Below are 18746 nucleotides of genomic sequence, written 5' to 3' on the forward strand. Positions count from 1 at the left end.
CCACAACAGCTCTGCTGTAAAATTCCTATAGCGCATACGTGCCACAGAAATTGGGCAATTCCCACTACGTTTCAGCTTCTCTTGTTAACCGTCTGTACAGATTGCTTGGGCGGTCGATGAGCGCGTGCTGGTTCATGAAGGTTATAATTTTCTATCCACGACACACAGCAAATGGTGACCACAACAGCTCTGCTGTGAAATTCCTATGGCGCATACGTGCCACAGAAATTGGGCAATTCCCACTACGTTTCAGCTTCTCTTGTTAACCATCTGTACAGAGTGCTTGGACGGTCGGTGAGCGCGTGCTGGTTCATGAATGTTATAATTTTCTATCCACGACACACAGCAAATGATGACCACAACAGCTCTGCTGTAAAATTCCTATAGCGCATACGTGCCACAGAAATTGGGCAATTCCCACTACCCCACTACCTTTCAGCTTCTCTTGTTAACCATCTGTACAGAGTGCTTGGACGGTCGACGAGCGCTTTCCCGTTTATGGTGATGATAATATTCTGCCTACGACGCACGGCAAAGCTCGCTCATAACACCTCTGCTGTAAAACAATTAGAAAGCAGCAGGCTGGCTATGGGCGATGCGATTTATTGATATTCTTTCTTTATTCTTTATTCAAGAATTACCCCGCATTGCCCTTGAGCGTTACAGCAGGGTGGGTGGGGGGGGGGGGTTACAACAGAGATACAATTAAGGCTTCATTTGCACGACATACTTGTTTTTCAGAAAGCTTGTTCCAGTCTGCTACACACTTCGGAAAAAAAGAATTAGCGAACATGTACGTCCTGGGCCGGTATTCACGGATTTTGAGTTTGTGGTCGTTACGTTTAGAAAGATAAAAAGGTGTCTTTAAGTAAGTATCCTTGTTTATGCCTACCTTGTTGTTATATATTTGAAAAAACAATTTCAGCCTTAACTTCCGTTGGCGCAAGACAACAACTCCCAGTTCAATTCTTGTTTCATCATCGTTACACTGTCTGTTCTACGGTACCTGCCCAGGACGTACCTGGCCGCTCTATTTTGAATGCTTTCGATCTGAGGAGTGAGGTTGGCTTCCGATGGATCCCATAGTGGGCAGGCATACTCTAATATTGGTCTCACACATGTAGTAAACGCATTCCGTTTTAATTCAATCTCGCGATATCTTTGATTTCGTTGAACAAAGTATTTCCTGTTGGCGGACATTAAAACACTTACGCTGGACAACGCGTAAGGTCGATATGATGTTTCGGTAGCGTTATTTTTAATATTTCCCCCATTCAAAAATTAAAACAAATGTTGCGACGCCACTGTGTCCTGTTTGCATGCGCTCATCAAAAGACCGCTATGTCATTGGTTCACATTTGCTGAGCGCTACATCCAAGCGCATTCTGGAGCATCGCGCCAGTAACTCACTACGCCCAACTTAATTTGTCGCTTCTTGAACGATCAAACTGAAGCTGTGAAACCGTTCACTCATACTTTCCCTCGCTAGCTCTTGCTGCAGCTGTAGCACGTGTAATAATTATTAAACGAGACAGGGCAACGAGAGACCATTCTGCAGCGCACCCCGTGAAATGCCAGCAGCGTGACTATCCTTCCCAAATAAACGTGACGGCCAAGGTCTCCTTGGATCCACAAAACAGAACGCTCTATAGCAACTCAAAGCGAAATCCCAGCTGGACATTTAGCAATGCACTAAGTTATACAATTGGGGACCACACTTCTTGCAACGCATAACGAACCGCTGCCTGAGAAACCCATTAAATTGCCTTGACGTTCAGTCCATTGCATTGCTCCCCCGCCGCACTTGAAGCTCTGTCGGTGTTGCCTGCCTCCGGGGTCGGCCCATCTTTGAGTAAGCGACGATGTCAACTAATGACGTCACATGATGATGTCATATGACTCCATCATGAAGTAACAAATGTTAAAGATGCGTGAACTCATGGTGACGTCATGAGGGACGCAGGTCACGCGGGTGTTATCACCATTTCATTCGCCAGCCGTGTTTCGTTCAAGGGCCCGCGCAACGAGACACTTAAGGCCCTAATAATTTAAAGCCAACCTGGAGTTACTCGTTTCGAGTTTATTTCACTGCTGAGTGTTCAGAGATATGTGTGCGTATCGGTGCTGGCCCTTTTTCTTTGCAGAAGGTGTGTGGCAGCTCAACTTCAGCCCTCTACTTGCGGCACTCGTGGCTGTCATTGGAGGCCTCGCAGTCATCGCCATCGCCATAGTGATCGTCATGAAGTTCAGGGACCGCCCTGACAACGACAAAGGTTGGTCTTCATTGTCCCTTGTTACGTGGTGATTGTGAAGGCGAGAAGGTATTTGCTGGGTTAACTTCGCCAAGTCTTCGCATAGCATATTTGCTGTCGAAGATGTAATATAGTGGACGAGAAAAACATCGGGTTTTCATTGCAGGTCGTTAAACAATATTCTTGTATTTTTGCGTGTGCAATGTAGTCCGAAAATGATATGTACTCAAATATTCAGCTCTGGCATGAAGTCGGAAGCACTCACACTCATCGTGTGAGTGCTTATAACACGGTTTATTTTACAAGGTTAATTGATCACAACCGCGCAATATACACCTGCGCAGTATATAGCCAAAGAAAAAGAAATAATGGTAAACATAACAAAAGTAAAGCAAAGATTGAAGTCATACGTCATCTTGAGGAAAACAGATATAGAGCTAAAAGGACGGGGAAGAAGTGAAGGCACGACGTGTTTGTCGGTTCCACCACTCGGGCTGGTGCAAACACACATCTTGCGGAAAGCAGACACTGCTATGAACAGCTCAGCCAATTCTGCAGTCGTGCGTAGCAAGAAGAGTTTAGAAGCGGAGCGCGAGGTTGCCATGTCTCTTCGTACAAAGTGCTGTGCTCAGTCTCTTCCGAGCGACCGGCGCCTGCTCTTTGGCGTTAAACATTAGATGGCATGCTACTGGCAAATAGGTGACATAAATCTAGGGTGGCGTTTGGATCAGATATCCTCCTTGCCGTTGGGTTCCGCCACGTGCCGGCGGCGCGTCTCACGGGGTGCTAACATTACACAGTAGCCACACTAGCGCTCTTCGGAATCAAAAGAGGGATCAAGGTCATGACGCGCGCTGACGGGATTTGTTTCCCCCGTGCCATCCCTCCCTGTGTAGTTTCTAGCGCGCTTGTCGGCAGGAAAGGAGAGATAAAGCGCTTAAATCGTGCGTCAATTCCCTCCGCACGTTCTTGAGGGATTCGAGGAATTTTTGCGGCAATCGGCTCGTGAGACAATAAACTTGGATACTGAGGTCATTCGATGATTACTTGGAATAGTGGCTCAGGACCCTTCGAAGCGCTGCATATGATACACATGATGTACGAGCATAAGTTTAGTACAGGACAGGGGCAGTGAATGGCCCGCATAATTAATGAAGGAAGGAAGCAACATGAGAGAGAGAGAGAGAGCAAAGGCCGGGATGTTAGCCAGTGTTGAAAAACAGTTATGCTACCCACCAATGGGGACAGGGATAGGGGAGTTTGAAAGGGAGCACACAGTCACAATGTCGCCGTTGGTCTATAAGCGCCGGTGCAAGTCTATTGTCTTCGAGAATCTGAGAGATGCCTTCGTCGCCTTCATCCGCGGTGATTTTTCAGGACGGCATTCCAAAATGTTTACTGCAATAACAAATGAAAATTCATTGAAGGGTGCGCATTGAAACTGCACGAACGAACACATTGGTTCGACGTAAGTGAAGGTAGGAAATTGACGTTTGGTGGTTATCTAGGCATATGGCTAGTCAGCCCCTCGCGTCCCCCTTCGCTCCGCTACGCGCCGGCTCCGTGGTAACGTGTGCTTCGCACGGCGCTCGCTTGGCGGCGCGCCGGTCTTCTCCGCATGGCGGCGCTCGCATCGCGCCCTCCTCGCACTCCTCCGCGCACCGAACTCTAAGGGCTAGCGCTATTCAAGACACATAAATCAACATTAAAATCGCCTAAATTTTCTTGAAAGTGTTTTGTGCCGGGGTCCACCAAGACTTTAATGACGTGTTTCCGTCACGGAAATACGTCAGCAAAATGAACGCCATCAGATGGCAAAGAAAAAGTTCCGTTGACAGGACTCGAACCCACGACCTCTCGGTCCGCGACCATGACTGGCGGGCGTTTAGCCCACTGAGCTACCGCCAAACACATAACGGAGGCTGCTTGAACGCGCCTTTTATCTTTCACACCAGCACGCTGCAGCCTACTTGCTTTGCCCGCAGCCGCCCGCTCTGCCTTGCCCACTGTGTGTGTGTGAGGGGGGGGGGGGGCATTTACTCAATCGCCCACCAACGTTCGCTTCCCGATCGCTCGGTTTTCCAACAACCACGGCTACAACTTCGATGATGGCGTACTTTTTGTGCCGTTTTTTCTGCCACGGCTTTCTCATGACAGCGCGGTCGCATTATGACCCAAATAGTGGTCTCGCATTAAAGGATCACTGAAGCGGTTTTGAATTCGCGAATTTATTGCAAATTCGGTATCTGCGACCTCTTACAACATGCCTGCGAATGTTTTTTTCTCGATGTTCGACTAAACAACGGCGCTATAAGCGAGCAAACTTTGGCCGAGGGAACGCCCCCACGGCGCGCGCGAAGCGCGTGGGAGGAGGACGGCAGAGAGAGAAACGTGGAGAGGTGACGTCATCGGCAGGAACGAGCAGGGCCTGTTTGTTTCGGTTTTTCGTGGTTTCTGCTGCGACCTGCTGCCTAGCGAAGCATTAGGTGTGCCAATTCGCAGGGATTTCTTGCCATTGCACCGTTCTCTTGTTTCGATTAGAGATTTTTGCTGTCCGACATTCACTAGTTGTGTTTGTAGTGGGTTGAAGCGGACTCGCGATGCCGCAGTACTGCGCGGCTTATGGCTGCTACAACACTTTCGGTCGCGATGAGGTCGATTGTCATAAGTTTCCTCGGGATCAGAAGATGGCTGCAAACTGGGTCACTGTAATTAAAAGAAAAGACTTCAAACCTACGAGAGCAAGTGTGCTGTGCTCTAAGCACTTCCGTGGCAGCGACTACGTACGAAGCCCGTCTCTGATGCAGTCGCTGGGATTGACGAGCAAGTTTATGCGACTGAACAGCGACGCGCTTCCTTCTGTGTTCCCGCACCTGAGGGTGCCCTCGCCCAGGACGTAAGGTGCTTCCGTGTTAAACGCTTTCATACGGCTTACGATGAGATCTCGAAATCAGGTACTCTACACGACAGTCGCATACTTATGACGCAGCTAATTTACCGTTTGCATTTTAACACACCATCATTGTAGTACTGGCCAGAATTCCGAAAAAGCGACGACATTGTAAACAGAACTGCAATATATGAGCTAAACTATCCATGCGCAAGATCAGGGGCGTAGGCAGAAACTTTTTTCAGGGGTGGGGTGGGGGCACCTCCTTGATCTGAAGTGGGGGCAGGGCAGGAAGATGTGGTCGAGTGTCATTTTGTGCTCTATATTGTCACGTGGTCGTGACGTTGACGAAGGCAGCAGTCAGCACGTCAGAGATGAAACTCGTTATTTGGCCGAACGTGAGGCCGGGAAAATCAGATGTATGCATTAAGAGACAAGGAAGGCAAGGTCACAAACAATATGGATAGAATACTTGAGGTAGCGGAAGAGTTCTACAGAGATCTGTACAGCAGCCGAGGCATTCAGGATGATAACGTAAGAAGGAGTAATAGCGCAGAGGAATCTGACATCCCACCAGTATTGACAGGAGAAGTAAAGAAAGCCCTAAAGGGAATGCAAAGAGGCAAAGCAGCTGGTGAGGATCGGGTAACATCAGACCTGTTGAAAGACGGTGGAGAGATTATGTTAGAGAAACTGGCCACCCTGTATACGAAGTGCCTCTCAACAGGGAGGATACCAGAATCTTGGAAGAATGCCAACATCATCTTAATCCATAAGAAAGGGGACGTCAAGGACCTGAAAAATTACAGGCCCATCAGCTTACTGTCCGTTGTCTACAAGCTATTTACAAAAGTAATTGCTAACAGAATTAATACGACATTAGAGTTCAATCAACCAAGGGACCAGGCAGGATTTCGTACAGGATTCTCAACAATAGACCATATTCATACTATCAATCAGGTGATAGAGAAATGCGCGGAATACAATCAACCCCTATACATAGCCTTCATAGATTACGAGAAGGCATTTGATTCGGTGGAGACATCAGCAGTCATGCAGGCACTGCGGAATCAAGGCATCGACGAAGCCTATATAAACATAATGGAAGAAATGTACCGCGGATCCACAGCCACTATAGTCCTCCATAAAGAAAGCGACAGAATCCCAATAAAGAAGCGTGTACGGCACGGAGACACGCTCTCTCCAATGTTATTCACCGCGTGTTTACAGGAGGTTTTCAGGGCCCTAGATTGGGAAGAGTTAGGGATAAGAGTTAATGGAGAGTATCTCAGTAACCTACGATTCGCTGATGACATTGCATTGATGAGTAACGCGGGAGCCGAATTACAGCTCATGATTACTGAACTGGATACCGAAAGTAGAAGAGTAGGTCTGAAAATTAATATGCATAAAACTAAAGTGATGTGGAACAATCTTGGCAGACAACAGCGCTTTGCGATAGGTGGCGAGACTCTGGAAGTTGTAAAGGAGTACGTCTACTTAGGACAGGTAGTAACAGCGGAGCCGAACCATGAGAGTGAAATAACTAGAAGAATAAGGATGGGTTGGGGCTCATTCGGCAAGCATTATCAAATCATGAATGGTAATCTACCACTATCCCTCAAGAGGAAGGTATATAACAGCTGCATCTTACCGGTACTTACCTACGGAGCAGAAACCTGGAGACTTACAAAGAGGGTTCAACTTAAACTGAGGACGACGCAGCGAGCGATGGAAAGGAAAATGATAGGTGTAACCTTAAGAGACAGGAAGAGAGCAGAGTGGGTCAGGGAACAAACGGGGGTTAAGGACATCATAGTTGAAATCAAGAAGAAATGGATATGGGCCGGGCACGTAGCACGTCGGCAGGATAACCGGTGGTCATTAAGGCTAACTGACTGGATCCCAAGAGATGGCAAACGCGTGAGGGGGAGACAGAAAATTGGGTGGGTAGATGAGATTAAGAAGTTTGCAGGTATAACGTGGCAGCAGAAAGCACAGGACCGGGTTGATTGGCGGAACATGGGAGAGGCCTTTGCCCTGCAGTGGGCGTAGACAGGCTGATGATGATGATGATGATGAGGCCGGGAAACCGAAAGTCAAACTACAGCAATACACTGATAGCGGCGAACAGAGCGTCGACCGTCGATCAACAGACAAGCGGTGAAACGCGTCGGCATTTATACATGTGCCGTCGAATATTCCAGCGTTATCGCTGGTTGTCGCGTAAGTTCTGGAATAAGCTCGAGTGTTCGCGTCTTGCGCGCAATCTCAACAAAACAATCTACAATAATCGCGAAGCATCTCGAACAATGAGGCGCGGTTTGCGCTTAGCGTTGCTGACAGTCTTTGTGGGCGAAAACCGAGTACAGCAAAAGTGATAATAAGAAACGCACGTGGCCTTCGGTCCGCGAGGTTTCGTCGGCAGGACTTGTTGTCGTCCTGCCGACGGCAGGACTTGTTGTCCCGTTGTCGTCGTCAGCGGCCGCGGAGGATCTTAGGCATTTCGTCGTACAGCAACCGCACCTCCGTCGGTTGCTGCCCTTAGTTTCCCGGGTACGGGCTAGGCGACCGGCCCCGGTTTGGGCCAGTGTACTGCCGGCGGTGCGGTGACATGTAGCGGCCGGGCGACGGCGAGTGGGAAGGTCGTCGTCCTTGCCACTGTGCTCCGGTGAGATAGTCGTCGATGTCGCGAGGCCGTTCGCCTGGCTGCGGGCGAGGCGCGCTGACGGCGAATCCGCGTAGTCCCATCTGTCGGTACTGGCAGCGGCGGTACGTGTGGCCGGCCTCCCCGCAGTGGTAGCAGAGCGGGTGGTTGTCAGGGGCGCGCCAAACGTCGGTCTTTCTTGGCGCGTAGCGCTGGCCGACAGGCGGACGGTAGGGCGTCTGTGGCGGTGGCGGCGTCTGGCGACGGTACTACGGTGGTGTGGCGTCTTGGCGTGGGCGTGGAGGAGGAGCATAACGGCGGGCTGCAGCAGCATAGCTCATAGCTTGCGGCTGCGGCTCTGCTAGCTGAGGCGCGCCCAGTGACTGCTGGATCTCCTGGCGCACGACGTCGGCGATGGAATCTACTTGAGGTTGCGGTGAAGGTAGAATTTTTCGCAACTCTTCTTGCACGATTGCTCGGATCGTCTCGCGCAAGTTGTCGGAGCCGAGGGCGTGAACAGCTGCGCTGTATTTAAATGCGCGACGATTGTACTGCCGGGTGCGCATCTCGAGCGTCTTCTCGATGGTTGTTGCCTCCGCGAGGAATTCTTGGATGGTCTTGGGTGGATTTCTGATCAGTCCCGCGAACAGCTCCTGCTTGATTCCTCGCATGAGGAAGCGAACTTTCTTCTCCTCGGGCATCTCGGAGTCAGCGTGGCGGAACAGTCTCGTCATTTCTTCTGTGAAGAGTGCCACGTTTTCGTTTGGCAGCTGCCCGCGGGTTTCGAGCAGAGCCTCGGCCCTCTCCTTGCGGACGACGCTGTTGAATGTTGCCAGGAACCTGGCGAGAAAAACGTCCCATGTTGTCAGGGTTCGGTTTTGGTTCTCGAACCATGTTCTAGCTGCGTCCTCCAAGGCGAAGTAGACATGCTGTAGCTTGTCTTCACTGGTCCAGGCATTGAAAAGGGCGACTCGGTCGTAGGCTTCGAGCCAGCTTTCCGGGTCTTCGAACGACGATCCGCGGAATGTTGGCGGCTCCTTGTGCTGCCGAAGAAGTATCGGCGCAGGCTGCACGGGGTCGGTCATCGTCGCTGGGGTCGATGTTGGGATCTGCGGCTGCCTCGGTTTTTCGGGAAGGAGCCCGTGCTCTGGCTGCAGTCCCTTCTGCCTGCGGCTTGTACGACGATCCGGGATTTCCTTGCCGTCGTCCTCGTCGCGGCTTGGGCTTGGGTCAGCGCCCCGCGGTGGCGTCCGGATCATGAAGCAGCACCTCCACCAGATGTCACGTGCTCGTGACGTTGACGAAGGCAGAAGTCAGTACGTCAGAGATGAAAATCTTTATTTGGCCGAACTTGTAGCCGGTAAACCGAAAGTCAAACTACAGCAATACACTGATAGCGGCGAACAGAGCGTCGACCGTCGATCAATTGACAAGCGGTGAAACGCGTCGGCATTTATACATGTGCCGTCGAATATTCCAGCGTTATCGCTGGTTGTCGCGTAAGTTCTCGAATAAGCTCGAGTGTTCGCGTCTTGCGCGCAATCTTAACAAAACGATCTACAATAATCGCGAAGCAACTCGAACAATGAGGCGCGGTTTGCGCTTAGCGTTGCTGACAGTCTTTGTGGGCGAAAACCGAATACAGCAAAAGTGATAATAAGAAACGCACGTGGCAATATGCTATGGCAAAAAAAGATTGGCTGGCTACGCCACTGCACAACATTTCAGCGCAGTTCGGAGCACATGTCACCACTGCGGCAAAGAGCGGATCTCGTGTGCTTGTTTTCTATGTCTCTGGCTCATCACATGCTTCTTGCCCGCTGCGAAGTGTGATACTGATTGCGTCAACAACGCTGCACCAAGGTCGATTCAAATAGGTCGCGAAGCTTCGGGCGAAAAACGGTTCAGAACCTATTGCCAACGACACCAGCAAGGGGAGTTATGGGTGCTGCGATTGAAGCGCGACTATGTTTGGAGGGAACAAACACAAATAGCGAAAAATCAAGTTTTATTCAAACGTAAAGCAATCTTTATGTTTTACAAATTACATTTATTTCCTGAACAATATTATGTAGGCGCAATGTGCCAAGAATGTACGACAGTGTTTAATTCTTACGAAAAACCTTTTTCTTAGCGCCCCCTGAAGAGAGGCCCACGTCATTGTCATTCAGTGCAGCCCTTGCGGTGCATGGAAAGGCGCGCTCGTAAGTTCTTCTGCGGCGACACGCCCCCTCAGATGTTCTGGTGTTTCACACTTGCATGCGTTCTGTGTATTATTGCGGTGAGAATTTGATTTTGGTGTGCGCGAAGTTGCGAGGTGCGTTTCATCGTTGGTGAACGTGTTGGCTACGGTGTTCAACGGACAGCGGCACGAGGCGGCTAACATTTCACGCCGAACCCTTTCCTCGGTACTCGCGGAAACGATGTGGTGTTCGAAGGATACAATAGCACCACGCGTACGCCTGGCGAGCCCTCTCTTCTAGATAAGACACCGGGGCAACGGTTCGGAGTAGTGTGCTTGCTGGATTTCCATGGATCAGTATTCCTGCTGCCCGGTTTCCTTCGTGAACACGCGGTGCCTATTATATTTCCTGTTATTGGTGAGCAGATCACTAAGTTATCTGTCGCGCTACAATCACTACAATTCGCATGTGTTGATACGTTACACGTAAGGTTAATTTATCGGAACAAAAGGCAAAACATAGTGCACGTAGTGTACACACTTTTTGTACTTATTATGAGATTTGTTGCTCATTGTGTAGGGTGTGTTAAATTGCGTTATTGTGATCATTGAATAAAACTGAAATATCATTATTTTGGCGTGACCAGGCGTCATTTCTTCTCGTTAGAACTGAAGCACGCATGCAATGCGCTCTTTAAGTCCCCTGCGCATGTGCGAAGCAAATAAGCAACGCTGCAAACATGAGAGGTACGCTACTTCCTACTTTATTCACGCTGTGGAAGATGACACAAACGCAGAATAAAAGCTCAAAGAATAAAGTTTTTTGGTAAAACCAAGGCGAATTGCGCGACGGTACACTTAAACACCGCTCTTTAGTCACGGGTCGATATTAGTTTAGCTAGCGTTGGCTTCAAGCGCATTCGCCAAGGGCTTGCCGGCTCGCCGTAGCGCGAGTCCTTAGCGATCAGGGGCCTAAGAAAAATATTTTGAGGTCAAATTTCGCGATAGTGCCAACAAAATGACGTCGCTTTTTTACCGGATACTGCGTCACATCCGCTTTATTTTTTGTTCCGCCGGAAGTGTTCCCTCCTCACACAGATGGCGCTAAGCCCCATGAGCAGCTAGAGTTACTGTATATGCTACCTTTAGGTAGCAGAGTTGCGCCAAGGTACGCCATCTTGGGCTCCGAAGTCTTGCGGGAAAGCCGCTCACCACCCGCGCAGGAGCCGCGCTCGCGCGACAGAGTAACAGCGTTGATTTAAACAGCAGATCTTCATGGGGCTTTTATTGCACTCGTCACATTCTAAAACAGTGAACGCAAGCAAATATACAAAAAGTAGTAATATTGCGTCGTGCGGGTATACAGGCGAGAATTCTCAGTCTTTTCTGCTCACTTTTTTTTAACGCATTCACCATCCTCTAGGTGGCGCCACCGTCCCAGATTGGGCACGTAAGCGCTATTCCGCTAAGCTAAAACACGCTGTCCACAACGAACGTTTGCGGCACGGTAACGAAATTCCCTTAACCCCCGCTATCACGCTAGCGCTAAACTAATAACTGTCTAATAACAACAGCGCCGATGTCAACCGACCTTGAGCCGCCGGAATCTACGGAGTGTCGGCGTCGCCTGGGAAGTGTTGGCTTCTCCGCAGCGCAAATGAGCCACCTATGACCACGTGACGGCGCTCGGCGAATAGCGTTGCTGGAACCATCGAAGGCAGAGCGAGCGGCGTCCGGAAAACAGTGGCGCAACTCTGCTACCTAAAGGTAGCATATACAGTAACTCTATGAGCAGCTGACGAGCAGCCATTTTCTGAACGTATGGGCTGCTATGGAAGCTTCGCTACCATTTACATTTACCTTGGCTGCACTTTGAGCAGTGAAATTCACGAACAGCTGATGTTGTCGCACGATGTGCGCGCGCAGCGCGGACCCTGCCAATACGAGGCTAAAAGCGAGTGCCATTGCTGCTGTTCCTTATCGGATTTAATATCTACGGCTGAACGTATCATTTCTATCTGTTTACTGCAGTGAAATTAAGCACTAACATGCATCTCGCACGTACCAGTCTATGTTTCCGACGCCTGTGAAGGTTACCGGTTGGGGTACGCTTTCTTGTGCCTCGGCGCTGGCAGCATCTTCGGTCGTCGCTCTTTAAGCGGCCACCGGCTCGAACATGTACGGATATACAGTGAACTCGTTACGACTGCCAGATTTCGCCATAACAGCAACTGCACGCCGGTTTCAATAAAAAAAAAAAAAAAAACGCGGCATCGCCTGCTGGAATGCGCCGTCAGCTGTCTTCACGATGACCTCGATGATGTCACGGAGCTTCGACCAATCACAGGCGGTGGCGAGACTCGCAATGCCGCCCGAGGCGCCTGTTGCTCGTTTTTGGCAAAATAAAGTTATTTGCGTTGGTCGATGCAAACTTTTGACTTCATTTTCGAGTTTGCCGCACGAAATTACTTAACATGACACGATAACCTTGTTTTTTTTTCTTTTAAAGTGCTTCAGTGTCCCTTTAAGTGTGCTTAGTCGTTGCCGTTCAAGGGCAGTGATGTTAAATTTCGCAAAACGTGAACGCCACCAACTGTCGCACTGGACACTTAGGTGCTTTAGCGTAGTACCGGTTCGAAAAATGCATGACTTTGTTTGGCTTTTGTATGCACGAAGAGAAATAAAATTATATGATAGCCTCATTTATCTGGCCATATTTATTATGACTACAACATCTTGAAATGTACATCGCGGCTTTCATTTTACAATAGATGTGAAGCATTTCTTGGCGAACCACGGGCACTTCCGCCGTTTCTATCTATCTATCTATCTATCTATCTATCTATCTATCTATCTATCTATCTATCTATCTATCTATCCATCTATCCATCTATCCATCTATCTATCTATCTATCTATCTATCTATCCGCCTACGTCTGGGGGCTCTCGTGGTCGTCTCCTTAACTTGGTATTTAGCAAAATTGGCATAGTAGGGTATGGGTGTATGACGAACACGATTCACATGCCACACCCACGAATAACGTGAATATCCTGTCGCGTACTTCACGAAACCCTTTCCACCAGTAACGCGTGGCATACACCCGCGTAACACAGCCGTGCTATACGGGTATGCGCCACAGGTGATTTACAGTTTATATCAACCAAGAGACAGCAAGAATAAATTGTGGCAATCTTTACGCAAAAGCGTTATGGAGCTCACGTCGCAGAAAATCTGGTGCCAGCGTGGAAGATGTTGTCGACGAGAGAGAAGTCCTGATGGAAGCAAAGAATAAAATCGCGGCTCGAGCCGGAATCGAACCCCGGCATTCTGCATGGCAGTCGAGTGTTAACTGCTAGAAAAGAAACCCTATAAAAACGTCATGTCGCGGTGACGCCAATTGGGGTTCCAGTGTTGATTATCCGCTTCGATAACAACGTAATAAAGAGTACTCAAGCCATTGTCAAGCATTGCTCGAATACACCGACCGCGGCTACTTACGACATGCACATTATCGCACCGTGTCTCACTTTGCGGTAAAACTGACAACTCTGCTCGAACGGGAGTGGGGACGTTACGTCGGACAAAGAGCGGCAGTTTTAACGCCAGTGTAGTCGACATGGCTGCTACGGTCGCTGACTAAATCGATTCCCACAATGCGTGAGAACTGCCTGCCATATTTTATTACGATAGCGATTATATGGACAGTCTCGGCTGATATATATATATATATAAAGCCACAAAGAAAAATAATTCAGAAATATACTTTCCAACGCGCGGAATCGAACAACGGCCGACCTCTCGCTCCGCAGCGCGCGGCGTTAGACGGCTAGGCCACGAAGAGTACCGTTTTCCAGCATGCTAATGGCGAGTGAATGAGAACTTTACTGTTGTCCAAAAGTGGCAGAAGCTGAACGCGACTGGAGGTCCCGCTAGCTCAGCCAGGTAGCTCCACCCAGGAAAGTGTCGGAAGCTGGAGCCTCTCGGCGATGTCCCGGGCCCTCTGGACTGCCAGGAGTTCGTTGTTGAGTTCCATGCTGCGCATGGCAGCCTCCCAGGAGGGTTTGTCTGATAATCCTAACCGCGAATTAAAGGGGCACAGCCAGAGCATATGTTCGAAATTGCAGTGCGCGTGATTACAGTGCTGACAGTGAGGTGAAAAGTATGGATCGATTCTGTTTAGCATGGCTGGAGTGATGTACGTTTTTGTCTGTAGTTGTCGTAGTGTGACCGCTTGCGCTTTAATCAATTTAGGGTATGGAGGGGGGAAGAGCCTGCGCCCTAGTTTGTGAGCTGAGGTGATCTCGTGGAATGATAATAATGGATCCTTGAAGTCCATGCATGCCCGTTCCTGTCCTGTCTGAGATGGCTGACCACCGCCGTGGGTAGCTTCACGCGCTAGCTGGTGAGCCCTCTCGTTAGTGTTGCTGGTTGGGGAGGATGAGATGTTACAAATGTGGGCCGGGAACCATATATTCGGGGATCTTCCCCTTCGTTAGCCTCAGTAGTCTTCTTATTCACAATGCTTGCGGCTGCGGCGGAGACGACGAAAGATGAAAATGACCTGATGGCAGTTCTCGAGTCTGAAAAGATGGTGACGTCCCTTCTTCGTTCTTGCAGAGCTACCGCGATAGCCAGTTCCTCGGCTTCGTGAGTGAAGCCAGTGACCACCGTGGCCGCGTTAACTAATGATCCCTTGGAATTGACGACTGTGACGACATACGCGTCCTTCTTCCAGTATCTGGCTGCATCAACAAAGAGAGCGGTTGAGCTGAAATCGATCTTCCCCAGGATGTCGGGTCTTGCTTTTCTTCGCCCTTCATTGTGCACGGGATGGATGTTCCTGGGGAGCGGGTCGACGCATATGGCCCCTCTTATCGCTGAGGAGATCTTGTCTTTCTCGGGGGGCATGAACAGGAGTTGCAGCCCTGCCTCCAGGAGGATCCTGGTGCCTGCTTTTGTGAGGGACAATCGGCAAATTTAAGCTGTTCGTTGAGCTTCAACGGCGAACTATTTATATACACCATTTACTTCAGCATGTTTTCTTACTCACCAGCGAGATGGCGCGAAGTGCGCGAGGGGCGCGCTTTAAAGGTCATCGCCCCGCACGTAGCGTTGCGCGCGCGCGCCTCGGTGCACTTCGCCCTACAAGGCGTGGTCGCCTGCGTGCGCCTCGTGGAGGGAGCAGGGGGGTTGTATGTCTTGTGCTTTCACCGCGATGTCCGCGCTGAAGTTACAGAGCGTACAAAGGTCACTTCGCTCGCTGCAGCGGCCGCGTTTGCGAAACGAGCACGCTGTTCAAACAGAAATAAGTAACAACTGTGACACTCGATAGTTCGCGCTCGCCCTGTGTGTGTTCTTTTCGTGCGTCCTTTGCGCTTGAGCGACGCACTGGAAATTTTGAGCTGCTTTCTGTTCTTCGCGTTACATTCCAATTTGTTGCTATCGCATTCATTGCTTCGCCGTTGCGGCGAAACTGTGACTTTTTTCTTTTGTTTTAATCGCGTTTTTTATTGATAAATACTGCTGTCTCGATTTCGGGACATAGCAGGAGTGGGTACATATATTAGTACAAACAGCAAATTAAAGAAACACTCAGATAATACAAACAGATAAAGATACGATATGCTTACATAGCTGTACAACAAAATCTTTCATCAGGTGCGAGTACAAACGTTGATGGCAATACAGAAAAAGACAACCGCTAAGACAATGCAGACAGATTAAAACTAGATGTGTATTCGTAGTTTGTCAACGAACTCATCATGAGTCAATGCGCGAAGCGAACCATCCAAGTTGTTCCAGATTTCAACAGTGAATGGAAAAAACGAAAATTTAAAACAGTCAATGTGTGTCCTGAAAGGAATAATGTTTAGTCTGTGGGTTTGCCTAGTGACACGTTTATTAGCGGGTACAAAAGAGAAGGGTGCGTGAATACCGGATGGCGTGTGGACGATCTTGTGCAGTAAAATTACGCGTTCGCGTTTGCGCCTATATGCTCCAAAGTCTGCAACGATAAGATGTGAGCATGCGATGAAGGTGAGAAGCTGCGATCATAACGACCGGAGATGAATCTGATAGCTTTTTTCTGGATTGATTCTAGCTGCGTTATGTCGCACGTGAAGTGAGGAGACCATACAGTTGAAGCGTAATCTAGTATCGGACGAACTAGTGATTTGTTGGCAGTCAGCTTACATTCCAACGTTGCATTTTTTAAAGTTCGCTTTAAGTAACCGAGTTTTCGAAGCTCTTTTGCAGAGGTATGATTGATATGGGCGTGCCATTTGAGGTTATGTGAAAAAATGACACCCAGATATTTGAACTCACTAACTTGGGACAAGTAACTACCATTGGCATTGTAAGAGTAATTCAACGGCTTCTTTTTGTAACCGAAAGTCATGGCGACTGTTTTGGTAAAATTCATTTTTATTTGCCGCCTATCACGCCATTCGCAGAACATTGAAAATACCTTGTTTAATTCTTGTTGATCACTAGCATCAGTAACAGTGCGGTAGAGGACACAGTCATCTGCATATAGACGCAACTTAACGTTGGTGTTATTAATAACACTTACTACATCATTAATGAAAATCACAAATAACAGAGGTCCGAGCACTGAACCCTGAGGTACTCCAGATGTGACTGTTACCGATGAAGAATGCGTGCGCTTAAAAGTAACGAACTGAGATCTTAAGTGTAGATAGTCAGTGATCCAGTCTATTAATTTAGACCCTTTTAATATTGCTCGCAGTTTACATAGAAGCTTTTCGTGGCAGACCATGTCAAAAGGCACGAGAACGACAAAAACTGATCTCATCGATTGGGCAGTATCATAGTAGGCCTTTAACCGATGAGGTTGTGCTAGGTCCTTGGCCTGACGTCAGCAGCACAAGTGTGGTCATAGAAGCAGTCGTAGCCTTCTTACAAGCCACTGGACTGGATGCACGTCTTTAGATTTGCCCCAGCGTCACGAACTATATTCTCATCTCCCTACCTTACCATCGTCATTCATCACTCTTTCGCTCCCCTGTCCCCCCTCCCCAGTGTAGAGTAGCAGGCCAGAGCAAACTATAGCTCAGGCCGACCTCTCTGCCTTTCTGTAAATAAATTCTCTCTCTCTCTCTCTTTCGAATAATCAATGAAAATAGCGTCTAGTTCATCGTGACTATTGAGTGCAGAAGCTATGTCGTGTGTAAACTCAATGAGTTGCGTGACGGTGGAGAAACCAGAGGGAAAGCCGTGCTGGCTTTGTGAGAGAAGATTGTGGAAAGTTAAATACTGTACAATATGCTTGTGAATAATGTGTTCAAGAAGCTTACAGCAAGTCGAAATAAGAGATATTGGTCTATAATTTGCTATATGCTGCTTATCACCAGATTTAAATACTGGAATGACGCTGGCGATTTTCCATGCTTTGGGAACAGTTGAAGTGTCCAGAGATTTATTGAAGATCACTGTAAGATAATGGGCATTCCATTCTGAGTATCTCTTCAAAAACATGTTGGGTATGGCATCAGGTCCCGCACTTTTAGTCGTGTCAGTTTTCAGCAACAGGTTAAGAACTCCAGCGTGAGTTACCTCGAGACCCGGCAACGAGTGTTCCGAACTATGTATAAATGGAGGACGAGAACCATCATCTTGGCTCAAGACAGAGTGAAAATATCTATTGAAGCCTTCAGAAATGGCGACAGGATCGGTGCAAGTTTGATCGCTGATAATGAATGCTGTAGAGTCATGAGAGAGGGAAGTATTGTTTTCCAAAATTTTAATGGGTTATCCTTGATGAACGTTGTTAACGTTGTGTTGTAATAAAAGTTTTTCGCTTCTGTCATTTTTGTCCTTAGCTCAGACTTAATGTCTGGTTTTCGTTTTTTTTCTTCTTTCCAGCCCAAAAACGACTCAAGAAGGACGACAAGTAAGTTCATGTATTATGATATTATTATGCCAAAGTCCAATAGAAATAGGAATTTCAAAGGAAGATGGATTAATGAGAAATCGTCCAACAAGGAGGAATGGTTTTTGAGAAGCTTCTGTCCTGTATGTTGACATTCCGCCTTTTTTGACAATAGGTCACCAATACCCGATATCAGATAAATTTCACGCCCGCCGTATTTGCATCAGGACAATGTTTACCGCGAAAGGGACAACGGCACGCGTTCCACCTTGCGTGTTCTTCCCGCATCTACACAGTGGCTTCTCCCGCCCCCGAAATGTTGAGATACGGGGCCCGTACTCTGTCGCGCAAGGAAAAACAAACAGAAATTGCCAAGTGCACCCAGATCGTGAAAAAAAGGTGCTGTTGGATTTCCTGGGAATGCTTGACCTCCCTTGTACCTATGTGAGCTTGTTTTACTTATTTGAACTCTTGCTCGAATACTTGAGTCCCATGTGTTATTGGATTGTACTGTGTTTGCACATCTTGTGTTCCACTGTACGAGATACGTTATTTATTGATTCATTCATTCATTCATTCATTTGTTTGTTTGTTTGTTTGTTTGTTTGTTTGTTTGTTTGTTTGTTTGTTTGTTTGTTTGTTTGTTTGTTTGTTTGTTTAGTATTCTATCTATCTAAGCGAGAACGAGTGGCCGGGGCCGCCATGAAGGCATATTCAACTTCAATAGTAAAAAAATTAGACTTCGTGTTCGACAAAAGGTACATATGTATGTTAAAGTGAGTTGGTGGACAGCGGCAATTTGGGATGGCAGGTTTGAGGAGGAAGAGTGGGGAGGAAGTCACTTTCAGAAGCAATGCAGATGGAAGCAGTACCTGGTGAGCAG

At 48.3% G+C, this 18746-nt stretch overlaps 1 protein-coding gene across 1 annotated transcript in view; it reads left to right on the forward strand.

The window, feature by feature from the left end:
• Window positions 1-18746, forward strand: part of LOC119393137 (nephrin) — a 609317-nt gene that overhangs the window by 549743 nt on the left and 40828 nt on the right. Inside the window, exons 9-10 of the mRNA XM_037659957.2 lie at window positions 2145-2273; window positions 17857-17884. Coding sequence (XP_037515885.1) covers window positions 2145-2273; window positions 17857-17884 — 157 coding nt within the window. The remainder of the gene's footprint in view (window positions 1-2144; window positions 2274-17856; window positions 17885-18746) is intronic.

This window comes from Rhipicephalus sanguineus, chromosome 5 (assembly GCF_013339695.2).
Source record: "Rhipicephalus sanguineus isolate Rsan-2018 chromosome 5, BIME_Rsan_1.4, whole genome shotgun sequence".
NCBI lineage: Eukaryota > Metazoa > Arthropoda > Arachnida > Ixodida > Ixodidae > Rhipicephalus > Rhipicephalus sanguineus.